General features: G+C 42.1%; 1 protein-coding gene across 6 annotated transcripts in view; it reads left to right on the top strand.

The window, feature by feature from the left end:
• The window catches only part of SUN1 (Sad1 and UNC84 domain containing 1), a 2,891,160-nt gene that overhangs the window by 2,662,456 nt on the left and 214,835 nt on the right, over positions 1 to 13,869 (top strand). For all 6 annotated transcript variants that reach the window (XM_044089680.1, XM_044089681.1, XM_044089682.1 and 3 more), the window contains one exon: positions 13,686 to 13,853. In XM_044089680.1, coding sequence (XP_043945615.1) covers positions 13,686 to 13,853 — 168 coding nt within the window. The remainder of the gene's footprint in view (positions 1 to 13,685; positions 13,854 to 13,869) is intronic.

Raw genomic sequence — 13,869 nt, 5'->3', positions numbered from 1 at the left:
TACATAACTCTCAGCAGGTCAGTAACCATTTCTTAAAATGTGGCTATGATGCACTGGAGGCTTCCTTTAGATCAGCTATGACTGGAACAGTGATTCGAAGACATGCATGGTTAAAAGAACAGTCTTTACCTGACCATGTTAAATCAAAACTCCCAGATGCTCCCATGGAGAAACAAAGTTTGTTTGGCTCCCCTGCACAGGAGGTTCTAAAGAAGGTGGAAGAAAAAGCAAAATCTGTCCAAACAGTCAAGGATTTCTTACAGGTCCAACCTCCGAGGTTTAGCAGAAATTGGCCTTCGAAAAATTGGTCCTTTCCAGACAACTCCAGAGCACAGAGAGGCAGAAATAGACGCCCAAGAGGCAGAAATCAATCTAGGGGTGCCTACAGGGCACGTCAGTGGCAACCTACCAATCAGAGAAGTACTGCCACAGATTCAACTACAACCACCTCCACAGGACAGACACAATGACTTGGCTCTGATACCGCCTACCAGGGAACAACTGGAAGCTCCCTTGGGTGGAAAGCTTGCTTTATTTTCAGACAACTGGCATTACATTACAGGAGACAAATGGACTTTACAAACTATAGACAAGGGCTACAGGTTTCACTTCCACACTCTACCAAAAAAGAGGGGAATGCCAAACCTACCACCAAGCCAAAAAACAGACGCTCTAAGACAAATCAACTACTTACTAAGGATGAGAGCTATAGAAAAGGTGCCACCTATGGAACAAGGCCAAGGATTTTACTCCAGGCTTTTCCTGGTACCAAGAAAAGAAAATCAATGGAGGCCTATTCTCGACTTGTCCGCACTGAACACATACCTCATTGTTCCAAAATTCAAAATGCTGACCCTACAGCAGCTTCTTCCCATGCTGGGCAAGGAGTCTTGGCTGGTGACTCTAGATCTCAAGGAGGCATACCTGCACGTCCCTATACGACCAGATTGCAGAAGACACCTCAGGTTTCTTGCAGGATCAGAGCATTATCAATTCTCAGCATTGCCCTTTGGCTTATCTACTGCGCCCAGAGTATTCACGAAATGCCTGGCATCAGTAATTGCTCATTGCAGACTCCAGGGAATTCAAATTTACCCATACCTGGACGACTGCCTAATACAAGCAGACAACAAGGCAAAATTAACAAAAGATTTGGAAAATGTCATACAACTGTTGCAAGCCTTGGGATACACAGTCAACATGCAGAAGTCAAGACTAGTACCATCCCAAAGGATAACATTCTTGGGGGCAGAACTGGACACATAAACTCAGATGGCCTTTCTCACAGAAGAAAAACAACTACCAGGCTATTTCATGTCATTAACAAAACAAACTCAGCTTACTGCAAGCCCTGGGTTACATGGCATCCTGCATAATATTGATTCCGCATGCCAGGCTCCATATGAAAAAGTTACAATGGTACCTAAGGAATGTATGGTCTCAACACCAGCACAGTCTAGAAGACCAAATTCCAATAATTCCATGCCTAAAGCAAGAATTCCTGTGGTGGGCTCAGGCCTGTCAGTTGAACAAAGGCTTGCCTTTCCACAAACCACAGCCAAGCCAGACCATCACCACGGACGCCTCAGACCTAGGATGGGGGGCTCACATGGTGGACAAGTGTATACAAGGCCTATGGACCCAAGACCAGCTGAATCTACACAAATCTAAAGGAGATGCTGGCAGTGAAATATGCGATCCAGGCATTCAGACCACTCCTTCAACAGGGTCATCTGCTCATAAGGACGGACAATACCACAGTCATGTGGTACATCAACAAACAGGGAGGTACGCATTCATATCCTCTATGCCGGATGGCAATGGACCTGTGGAATGTGGCCCTGAACCTCAACATTCTACTTCAGGCCAGATGTGTACCAGGAAAAGAAAATTCTCTAGCAGACACCTTAAGCAGGACTACCACGGATGCTCACGAATGGATGCTGCATCCAGATATTTTCAAAGCCATAACAAAGAAATGGGGACTACCACAGATAGACCTGTTTGCCTCCCCACACAATCACCAATTGAAGAAATTCTGCACAAGAGCATACCACCCACTTGCTTGGAGGGTGGACTCACTTTCCTTCAGCTGGAAAAATCTGACAGCATATGCATTTCCACCTCTTCCCTTGATGTACAAAGTTCTACTGAAGATCAAAGAGGATCAACCAAGGGTAATTCTGATAGCTCCAGACTGGCCAAGACAACATTGGTACCCGCTATTGAGAAGCATGTCTCGGACACACGCATGGCATCTACCTCTATGTCCCTTACTACTAACACAGGACAACTACAAGATCCTACATCCAAACTTGAAAACACTGCAGCTAGCCGCTTGGAATATTGCATAACACAAAATAACCCAGATTTATCTCATTAAGGACATTATCCTGGAGGCACGCAGACCCTCCACAAGGAAGACTTATTCAGCCAAGTGGAAAAGATACCTCATTTGGAGTGCAGCAAAGGGAGAAAATGTCTCAGTGGCAAACATAGCACACATCCTGGAATATTTAGCAGAGCTGTTCCATAATGGCCTGTCTTACTCCTCCATTAAGATTCATGCATCAGCAATTTCAGCAGAATACAAGTTGGATCCTCCTGTCTTCTCTCATCCTCTACTCAGGCAGTTCTTGAGAGGAATCAAAAATGTAAAGCCTCCAAGGAAACCGCCTTTACCTACATGGGACCTCAACTTTGTGCTGGAAAAGTTAACTCTTCCCCCTTTTGAACCAGCAGCAACAGCAGAATTACAATTCTTGTCTTGGAAAACTGCTTTCCTACTAGCAATCACTTCAGCAAGAAGGGTTTCTGAGTTACAGGCATTAATGGCAGTACAACCCTTCCTTATCTTCCATCAGGACAGAGTCTCTCTGAGAACCAACCCTACCTTTATGCCAAAAGGGGTCTCCAGAGTATCATTGAACCAAGCGATTCATTTACCTACATTCTTCCCCAACCCACAGAACAGGGGGGAAAGACTGCTGCACACCTTGGATGTGCACAGACAATTACGCTACTATCTGGACAGAACTAAGACCAGCAGAAAAACTGACCAGCTTTTGGTAGCATATGCAACAGGAATGCAAGGAAAAGCAATTTCAAAACAGACAATCTCAAAATGGATAGGAAATTGCATTCATTTTTGTTACTCTTTTCATGGAAAGACAACTCCTGATAATATCAGACCTCATTCCACAAGAGCTACAGCCACCACTACAGCTTTCCTACGAGGAGTGGATACCAAAGACATTTTAGAAGCTGCTACCTGGAGCTCCGTGCATACATTTGCCAAGCATTACAATCTTCCTTTATACTCTAGATCCCGAGCAGGCTTTGCAACTGCTGTTTTGCAAGGGATCTTAACTACACCATCTTTATCTTAGTGCCTCCTCCCCCAGTTTGGCTATGGTATTCTACCCATATGTTAGGACTGCAGATGCATCCTTGAAGGACATAGTACAGTTTTGTACCTACCATAAATGTAGATGTCCGAGAGGTATGCATCTGCAGTCAGGATTACCCACCCTCCTTCCCCTCTGTGGTACTCCTAGGGTATTTACCCATCTTTTAGCTAGCTGGGGGAATCTGTTATGGTGTATTTGTTTGTATATATGTGTGTATATATATATATATATATATATATATATATATATATATATATATATATATATATTTTTTTTTTTTATATTGTTTGCTCTCTACTGTTTGGAATTATTTGCATTTATCCAAATTTAGCCTTACTAGAGGGCACCTGGCATCTGGGGCAAGAAACACTGAGGAAAATGGTGTCGGCTGATGCCTTTATACCCAATAAACAGTAGCTATGACGTCGGGTGAAGTGCGACATCAGCCGAGGCCAGACCCAGACTTTGGAATCCGGCCGACCAAAGGGCTGCCTGAGGCAGGACAACCCATATGTTAGGACTGCAGATGCATACCTCTCGGACATCTACATTTATGGTAGGTACAAAACTGTACTTTGTGTACACTTACCATAAATGTAGATTTCGAGTGTATTCACTGTTGCAGTCCAGGTTACCCTCCCGCCATCCTCCAGTCATTCTGGAGTTTCTTTCCTTCTCTATCTTCTACAACTTATGTGGTGTATTTGCTTGTAGATGAAGGTAAAGTTTATACTGATGCATGTATATATATATAATTTTTTTATATATATTTTTGCTACCTTTTTGGGGGCACCTGACATCTCTGGCAAGAAAAACTAAAGAAAATGGCATCGGCTTCATGTTTGATACCCCTGACTACCTGACATCATGGAAGAGGAGACAGCAACCGATGCAGGACCCAAGACTTTGGAATTCAGGCCGACTGTGGGCAACCTGCCAGCAGATTACCCAAATGTAATGACTGCGACAGTGAATACACTCGAATATCTACATTTATGGTAAGTACAACTGTACTTTTCATATCCTGCTTTTATACTGGAGTAGTTTCAGCTGTGTAGTGCCTCAATGTTTACTGACTCTTTTCAGACACCGTTACTCAAAATATCAGTAAATTTTCCTTCCTGGTTGTGATAGGTTGCAACTGGATTTTTTTTAACTACAAATGATAGTTGTATTGTACTTTTCTTTTAACTTCCTATTTTTCTTAAAGATGAGTCCAGGAAGTCTAACAGTATACAAGAGAAGTGATAATCTGAGGTTTTGTGGAGGAGAATTATCAGATTAAACTGGAAAAAGAGGAACAAAAGTGTACATATTCCATCTCAAATTTTGAGGTGGTACTGCAGTACAGATGACTGTCAAAAACAGAAAAAAAAATTTGTTGCGCAAGTATTTAAAAACACCTTTATTGAATTATCACTTGTGATATAGGTACACTTACATTTATACAAACGTAGTCAAACTGTGTAAGTATTGAAATATTTCTCACTAACCTATGTTCTGCCAAAAGATAAGTCCTTAGTAGAAACTTTAGTGCCTTCATTAGTGTTTCTTGTCATCAGATTAGATCAGATTCTACTGTATGTCTTCAACTTGTAAGAGCTCAAATCACAAGTTATTGCATGAGCTCAAGTACTGATAAATTCTGAAGGATGTATGTGAGCTTGTAAAAATGTGAGAAGACATCATAAATTATTTATAACCTCCTGTGTTCCTGCCGGGGGAGCAAAGCCCTCTGCATCCATCTTTATTCTCAATCCATTGTAATGGCATCATGGCAGAAAGAGTGCTCATTTATGGACAGTGTAAAGCCTACCTATTTTGCTGTTTCCAGGTGGCTGTTAGGAGCAGCTTCTAAACACATATTGACAATAGGGTCTTGCTTGTGTATGTCTTTATCACTTAAGTAAGCAGCTTGGCAACTTGAGCTGCTGTGCTTGAGCAAATGGGATACAAGCTGAGGTGACTCTTGCAACTTAAGTGTATATATTGTACGCAGATATACGTATATAGAGTCGTATGCCCACACTGTACATACATACACAGTGAGTACATGGCATGTCATCTTATCACAAATCACTGAAAGCACATTTCATCTAAAATACATTTCATAGAAAATTTCATATACAGCAAATACTCTTTCAAAAGTTTATTCCCTTCAGGGGCAACCCCCCACTCCCCTCATTTACTTAATTTTTCACATTCACACAGCTGCAGAGAAAATAGGCCCACACACTGTGAATCACTGATAGGGCACAGACTTTAAGACAGTAGTAATATAAGGTTGGGTTTGGGCAAGGTACAAATAGCATTTTAGACCAGTTTGCCTTGTAATTCCAATGATCTTAAGATCCTAAAGCACACCAGCAGTGATTGTTTATAGCCATATACAGCTTTCTGTGAACTGATTCAACCAAATGTGTTTTAGATTAAATGCATTTTCAGTGATTTTTTTTTCAGTGATTTGTGATTAGATAAAAAGGTGTACTGTGTGTGTGTGTGTGTCTGTCTGTATACACACATATATCTGTCTGTTGTACATTTGTTTGATTGAGTTAATGACACTGTTTTTACAAAGTGTTTGAATAGTTGATTGTATGTTTGTGTGAATGGCAGATTTGTCGAAACAGGTAAGTATGTTGATATGGGGGGGTAGCTTTTACTGTATGTGAGTATATGCAGGTTAGGGTTAGATGGGTTTATATCACATGATCGAAACATGAAAACAGCAAACACCATAACATTGAGCTTCAAACCCTGAAAGCGTAAAACTCCGAAAGCTGAGAGTAGCGATTTTTTTTCCCTGGGAAAAAAAATCGCTGTTCCAGCACAAAACACACAAACACTACAAACCATTTCTAATGTGGGGGCGCTTCACCCCCACACCCTCCCTACTTAAATGTACCAATTCCGGGATCGCACCACAGTGGAGGAAATAGCGAAGCCGCAGAAATGGCCCACCAAATTCTTTCCCTGGGAAAGAATTTGATGTTCCGCGGCTTCAGTATTTTCAGTCTTCGAAGTTCGAGGTTGTGGCGTTTTGCGGTTCTCAGCTTTCAGGCTTCCGATATACACCCAGTTAGACTAATTAAGTAAGGAGCGAGAGCTAGTGTTGAGTGTGTTGTTGCTAGTGTGTGTGTCTGAGCCTGTCTTGCGAAACGGTAGTATTATGGAAAGGTTTATTTTAAGGTAAGGCTTTGCCCCCTGCACCATCTAGGTAAAACATGCTAACCCTACCCCTAACTCTACACCTTACTTCGAAAAAAAAAATCTGTTAACACTACCACTATTCAGACAAATTTGAGACTAGTGTTTTTGGACGGATTTAGTGCAGGGATCATAAGTCTTAGTCTTTTTATGATCTTTTGTAGTTTGGTGTTGGGGGATTCTGGTGATATGAATGTTAGAACTGTTTTGTTTTTTTATTTGGTATTTAAACAGTTTGATCACTGTAATTGTGTAATATATAAACACACTACTAATATATATATATATATATATATATATATATATGTCACTAGATCGAATTTTCAGAAACTTGAAATTCATATTGGCAAAGGGGGCAAGCCCCCTACACCCCTGCAAACTAAATATACCACCTCAGAGATTGCACTACATAGAGGAAAACGGTAAATTTCCTGATCCTTCTATACCTCAATCTCCATTCAAAAGCTTCAGGTTTTCAGAAATTCGATCATATCGTCTTACAGATATGAATTTCGAGTTTCTGAAAATTGTGTATAAACTGATGGGGATCCATAAATATATATATATATATATATATATATATATATATATATATATATATATATATATATATATATATATATATATATATATACACACACACACATACACACACACACACACACACATATAAATGTGTTTATATCATGATTTATGATTACGTGTGTTGTAATCTGATATTTAGGGAAATAAGGCAAGGTAGAATGTTTCACAAAATGTTCATACTCCTGGATAGGTACTATGCTCCACTGAGCTATTTATACTTGACACTGTTGTTCAAGGATATAGACACTGCTTAAGATTGTAATTATGTTTTATGCAATTTGTTCTAGTATTTAAGCATTGATGTTAAGTTGTCTATCTCGCCTTCATTCTTGCTGGATGGGTTTGCCCGACGGCCACGCACTCTAAAAGCTCGAGAGTTGGTTCCATATATCCCACAATGCTGGGCGAGAGTTACCTCAGATCGAGGTTGGTTGCTTCTACCGGTTCCTGGTGAGTGTTAGCTTTTTCTTCTAAAAGTTACTCTTTTTACCCCTTTTAAGTTAAATTCTTCTTAGATTAGTGTAGATCACAAAACTTTATCCCGACCCTAATTTTTCCTTTCTTTACTAAAGAACCTTTGGTTCTTCCTTTAGGCCTTCCTTCCCTAGTGGAGTGTTTGTGTAGTTTACTTTAATTTTATTGTACTTTAAATTCTAGTTTCACTACTAAAATTTTTTTTTTCCTGACAGGGTATAACTTGTGTGTTTGGGTGTGTTTGTGTACACCTGTCAGTTAGGAAATGTCTAAAGAAGCAAGGTCTCGATTCAAGAAGTGTGATGCGTGCTGTCAGAAAATGTCTCTGACCACACTTCTTGTGTCTACTCCTGTGCTGTGTGCCATGGCTTCAGCCCCAGGGTCCTGCAGGAAAGAAAACAAGTTAATTCTGAGAGGCTTATTGAAGCCAGAGGATTCCCTGTCAGTTTCAACAGGGAAGCCCTAAGGCATCGAGGTCTTTCGCTCGGCTTCTGAGCCGAGACCTCAGGTTGTTCAACCTTGCCTTTTGTCGGCTCGGCTGGAGCCAATAAATCTCAGTCCACAGTTTCTGTCTCCTCTCTCGCCCGGAGCCGAGGGTATTTAGTATACGTGTCGGCTCCGACCAGACCGCCGACAACTAGAAAGAGGACAAGGTGACCATCTGATGGCTCGCTTCATTCGGCTCCAGGATCTCGCGAGCTGTCAGAACGAGGCAAAGGACTCATTCGTCTAGGTCATCGAGGCTGTCCGATCATGGCCTTCAGAGAGTGGTGAGTCGACTACTTAAGTCGAGGCACTAGCCCAGATGCTTCAGAGCCCGACTCATCAGTCGGTGCTTGCCCGTCCATCAACTCTTTCCTCCTTGACTCTTTTGAGTTGACAATTGTCTTCGGCTCCGTCGTCGGCTCCGTTTTCTTCTTTGGAGCGGACTTCCCTCGGCTCCGAGGGTGAGTGGCATCGGACCCTTGTCAGCCATCACTGCTGGCTCTGCCTGACAGGGGTGCATTCGAGGTCATGCGGAGTGTGTTAGAGCCTGATGCTGCCTCAGGTAAAGTCGACTCACTCCCTCATCCATTTCATCCTCGAGGCCTCTCCTGATTTGGCAGAAGAGCCCCCAGAGAAGAGAAGTGCAAGAGGAAACACATTGACTCACCTGAGTCTATCGTCAGACACAGATCTGGATGATTCTGAGGGTTCCCCTTCTGAAGATGTCTCATTTGCAGACATTCTGGAGATCCTGAAACAGAGTCTGTGTATCTTCCTTCCACCTCCTGGGTGTCCCCCTCATGCAGGTGGTTGCTAAGAAGGCATGGACGGCTCCTGATTCAGTGGACCCCACTCCCAGGAGACCCTAAATTCATCACAGCTCCATCAGACAAGCAATTTTATCAAAAGGAGTTTCTGTGGATGCTATGGTGGTAGCTGCTGCCACAAAGAAGGAACTGGCTGATCCTTCAGTGCCTGTCCATCCACCTAACAAGGAATCTAGGTCCATGGATAGGTAGCGGATGTTCTCCTCAGCGACATTTACCATCTTCAAAGGGACTTGATCAAGAAGAAAAATGAACACGCAGCTGGCTACCCTTAATTCCATATCTAACTCCTCCGAACTCCCTTTGATGGATCATCTCTCTTTGGTCCTCAAGTGAAAGAAACCCTGACTAGGTGCGAGACTGATGGCAAGACCCTTTCTGCCACCCCAAAGGCCAGAAGGGTGGAAAGATGTGGTTCGTAAACAATCTCAAGGGACTTCGCCTGGCCGACAGAGTCGTTTTCCTACCAAAGGCAGAGGTGGGAATAACAATGGAGATACGCCCTAGGGGCAGGGGAAGCCTTTCCTGACAAGCCCTTTCAGCATCCGACTGCCCATCTTCACTGTACCCAGAAGCCTGGCTATCCCTGACTCAAGACAAATGGGTACAGTCCATCATTCAAGGCTATTCTATCCAAATCAGTCAAAATTCCAGATGTTCCACCGATATAGCAGCTTTGGAAATTTCAAAACTGCTTGCAAAGCAGACCAACAAGGATCCGGAATCTACTCAAGGTTCTTTTAGTTCCAAAGAAAAGGGGGGACTGGAGACGATATTGGATCTCAGTGTCTTGAACAAATCAGTCAAGAAAACAAGATTTCGGATGGTCACGCTGCAATCCATCCTTCCCCTTTGGGCAAAGGAAACTGGATGTGCTCTATAGACATCACATAAAATGAACAGACGCTCCATAAGATTCCTCCGCTTCAGGCTGGGAACCAGTCATTTTCAGTTCAGGGCCCTGCCCTTTGGTCTCACCACTGCCCCGGTGTTTACCAAATGCATGGCAGTGGTAGCTTCTCACCTGAGACGACAAGGATTCCAGGTGTTTCCATATTTGGACGACTGGCTTCTCACAGCTCCCACCAAGCATCTCCTTCTGATGGCCAGAGATTATACTTTTCGTTTGTCAAAAACTGGGTATTTCAATAAATTAAAATCTGTTTTGTCGCCATTACCTACATAGAAATTTAGATACTATAAACATGTCTGCAAGGCTAACGAACCAAAGGATATCAGACATTCACAAATTGGTGTCACTTCTCAACAACAACAGAGTCAAAGCCAGGTTAGTTCTGAAGGTGTTGGGAATCATGTTCCATTGGCCAGATACCACATGCGGATCCTTCAGTGGATGCTTTTTACTCAATGGTCATACCAGGAACTTCCAATGTCTCACACCATTATGATCTGCAAAAGCATCTCATGTGGTGGATGTCTTCCCCAGCTCCTGTCGGAAGACCATTTGTTCCACCTCCTCCGGTTGCTACTCTGACAACGGATGCCTCCCTGATTGGGTGGGGGCATTATCAGGGCAGGACAGTCCAGGGCACATGGCAACCAAGCGAATGCCACTTGCACATAAATGTTCTGGAGATGAGAGCAGTGCTTTTAGCGTTTGCAAGCCCTTCAAGACTCTCTTCCTTGACGATTGTAATCCAGACAGACAATATGTCTGTAGTGTGGTACATCAACAAACAAGGCGGAACCAGATCATACCCCTGTGTCGAGAAGCACTCAGACTATTTCTTCTCAGCAAGTCCAATCATATTGCGGACAAGTTGAGCAGAGCTATACTCATGCCTCACGCAGTGGTCTCTGAAAGACTCTGTAGTGAGAGAAATCTTTCTCAAGTGGGGTCAGCCTTGCTGCGATCTTTTGCTACTCCCCAAAACAGCAAGTGCAGAGAATATTTCACTCTATTCCCTTTACCAGGCCAAACCAGCAGGGGCGCTCTAGTCCAAGTTTGGCCCCGGGACTTCTGTATGCATTTCCTCCTTTCCCACTGATCTCTCAAGTAATACAGAAAGCTATCGCTCAAAGGCCTCATTGATCCTCATTGCTCCTTACTGGCCTCGACAAGTGTGGTTCCCCTTTCTACATCGATTTCTTTTGGCGACCGTGGAATCTGGACCTAGTTCCAGATCTTTTGATCCACCAGTCGGGTCAGTTTCTCCCTCCCTCTCTGAACCTCACTGCTTGGTTCCTCCAGTTCCAACCGTAGCCAGGCTTCCTCAATTATCTCACTCTGTTAGAGATATATTGATAGCTTCCCATAAATCTTCCACTCGAAGATTTATTTGAGTAAAGTGGAAACGCTTCTCATATTGGGCACAAGGAAAGGACATAGATCCTTTCACCGCTTCCATCCAACTAGTCCTTGATTTTCTAGCTGAACTCTTCCATGCAGGTTCATCTCCATCTACTCTTAAGGTTCAATTGGCAGCTATTTCTAATTTCCATGTGGGTGTTTCTGAATCTGCCCTAATGTCCCACAAACTTTGCAAAGCCTTTTTGAAAGGAGTTTTCTCAGACCCCTATAAGAAATCCTCCTTCTCCTTGGGACCTAAATTTAGTTCTTGCTTCTTTGATTCTTTCCCAACCTGCAGCTTCATGTTCCTTGAAATTATTATCATGGAAAACTCTCTTTCTGGTGGCTATCACATCAGCTAGAAGAGTTTCAGAACTTCAAGCACTCAGTTGTGCTTCTCCTCATATTTTGTTCCCTAAGGACAGAGGGTGGTTTCAACATCAAATCTGAACCAAAGCATTGACCTTCTGTCTTTTTTCCCAGAGTATTCAAATAGGTCTGAACAAAATTACACTGGCTGGATGTTCATCGTCAATTAAGGTACTACTTGGATAGGACGAAACAATTCAGGAAATCTGATCAGCTGTTTGTCTCCTATGCGGAAAGCAGAAAGGGACTTTCAGTTTCAAAGGTATCATTATCCAGATGGCTAACATCTTTGATTTCCCTGGTATATGAAATTAGACAACAAAATTGCCTAATAAACCTAAAGCCCATTCCACCAGAGCTTTGGCTACTTCTTTAGCCTTCCAAGACAGACTGCCTATTGACACGCTACTTGGGCTACTCCTCACACTTTTATTTCTCATTATAAGTTGGATTTAGCTTCTAGGCATAGAGCTAATTTTGGTTCCACTGTTCTCAGGAGTCTGTTCCGTTAGGCCACCGGGACAAGGTGCTAGGGGCGGTCCCATCCAGCAAGAATGAAACATATAGAAGTTATGTTCTTACCATAACGTTCCATGTTAGTTGTCTTCTTCTCACCTTCTTCTTTCCTTCCCGGCCTGGACAGACCTAGAGGGTGACCTCTCTTTCTACCACCTCTTTCTTAGTCATATGCTATTATGCATATTTCTTGGTTCAGGATGTAGGTCACCCTTTTTCTTCCTGTTGTTAGAGGTGGATTCTGTTTTACAGTTATACTGTTACTGTTATAAGCTGGGGTTAGCTTACAAACGAGATCTGAGGTAACTCGCCCTAGCATTGTGGGATATGGAACCAACTCTCGAGCTTTTAGAGTGGCCTGAGTCGGCTCGAACCCATCCAGCAAGAAGAAGTAGAAGAAGACAACTAACATGGAACGTTATGGTAAGAACATAACTTCTATTTTTATACTGTTCCCAAGCTAAACATGTAAATGGTCAATCTAGATTCGTTTTCTGCCTCAGTTAACAAAGAAAAGAAAAATAAACTAAAATTAAGAGAAGGGGTGGGTCTATCCCTTCTGATTTTTTTTTCTTCTTGGACTAGTCTTTCAATCACTATCTAATTCAGCTGCTGTGTTACTTCATCCTTATTTCAACTATTGCATATGTATTTCTGCTGTAGAAAACTGCTTTGAAAGAGGGACCTATTCCATGTGTTCATTAGAGTTGACATCAGTATGTGGTTAGAACACGGCAGTGGATATAGTTGCTAGTATTTGTGATATTTCAAGTAGAAGAAAAAGAAAAAAATAGTTCTCAACTCTTGAATTGAGGATTTCTGTATGAGATAAATTATTTTTCTTTTTGGAGTCTGATAAGGAAAATTCATCCATGTTTACTGTTTTTTTAAGCTTTTAGACAGTGTTTTATTTACAGAGAAAATATATATAGAGGTGACTAGATTCTAAGTGGGTAGTCCCAGCATGCTACCATCCTTCTAAAGATGTGCTGAAGGCACACAGTTCATTTAGTATTGTGATTTTCATAGTCTCCATACCCTAAAATATCTGATAGGTTGTATATGTACCTTATAGATGGGATTAACCTAACACTCTCCAGACTGGTTCTGCAACTGTTTATTTATGAACTTCTACCTCCATGTGGGAAAATGGTTCTCATTAGCTCCATTCTCACTGGGTAGAGGTTCATGGTAATTAAAATATATTAAAAACATTTACACATTTGATACCTTAAGGATTAGAGCATTAGGATTAATGCCACACTCACACACAACATAGAAGCTAGGAGTGTTTGAAGAGAGCTGATTATCAGCAGTGTGGGAGCCAAAAAGCTATCCTGAATCAGAAGTTCAGAAACTGAGTTTTATCTGCTTTCTTTTCAGAGTTCCCAGGAACAAAATAATGTGCTATGTAATATCTATATGCATTTTTGTTATTTTGACCACTGTGTTGGTATATGTAATTTAGGATTTAAAATATAATTGTTTCCTCTTTGGCAGCCTGAAGTATATCCTGGAAACTGCTGGGCTTTCAAAGGCTCACAAGGGTACCTTGTTGTTCGACTTTCTATGATGATCTTTCCCAGTGCCTTCACTCTAGAACATATTCCAAAGAACCTGTCTCCAACTGGTAATATCAGCAGTGCTCCTAAGGAGTTTACAGTTTATGTAAGTATTCATGGGA

Source organism: Protopterus annectens, chromosome 12.part0, assembly GCF_019279795.1.
Source record: "Protopterus annectens isolate FY-2018-M chromosome 12.part0, PAN1.0, whole genome shotgun sequence".
Lineage (NCBI taxonomy): Eukaryota > Metazoa > Chordata > Ceratodontiformes > Protopteridae > Protopterus > Protopterus annectens.
This window is presented reverse-complemented; position numbering and strand designations above follow the sequence as displayed.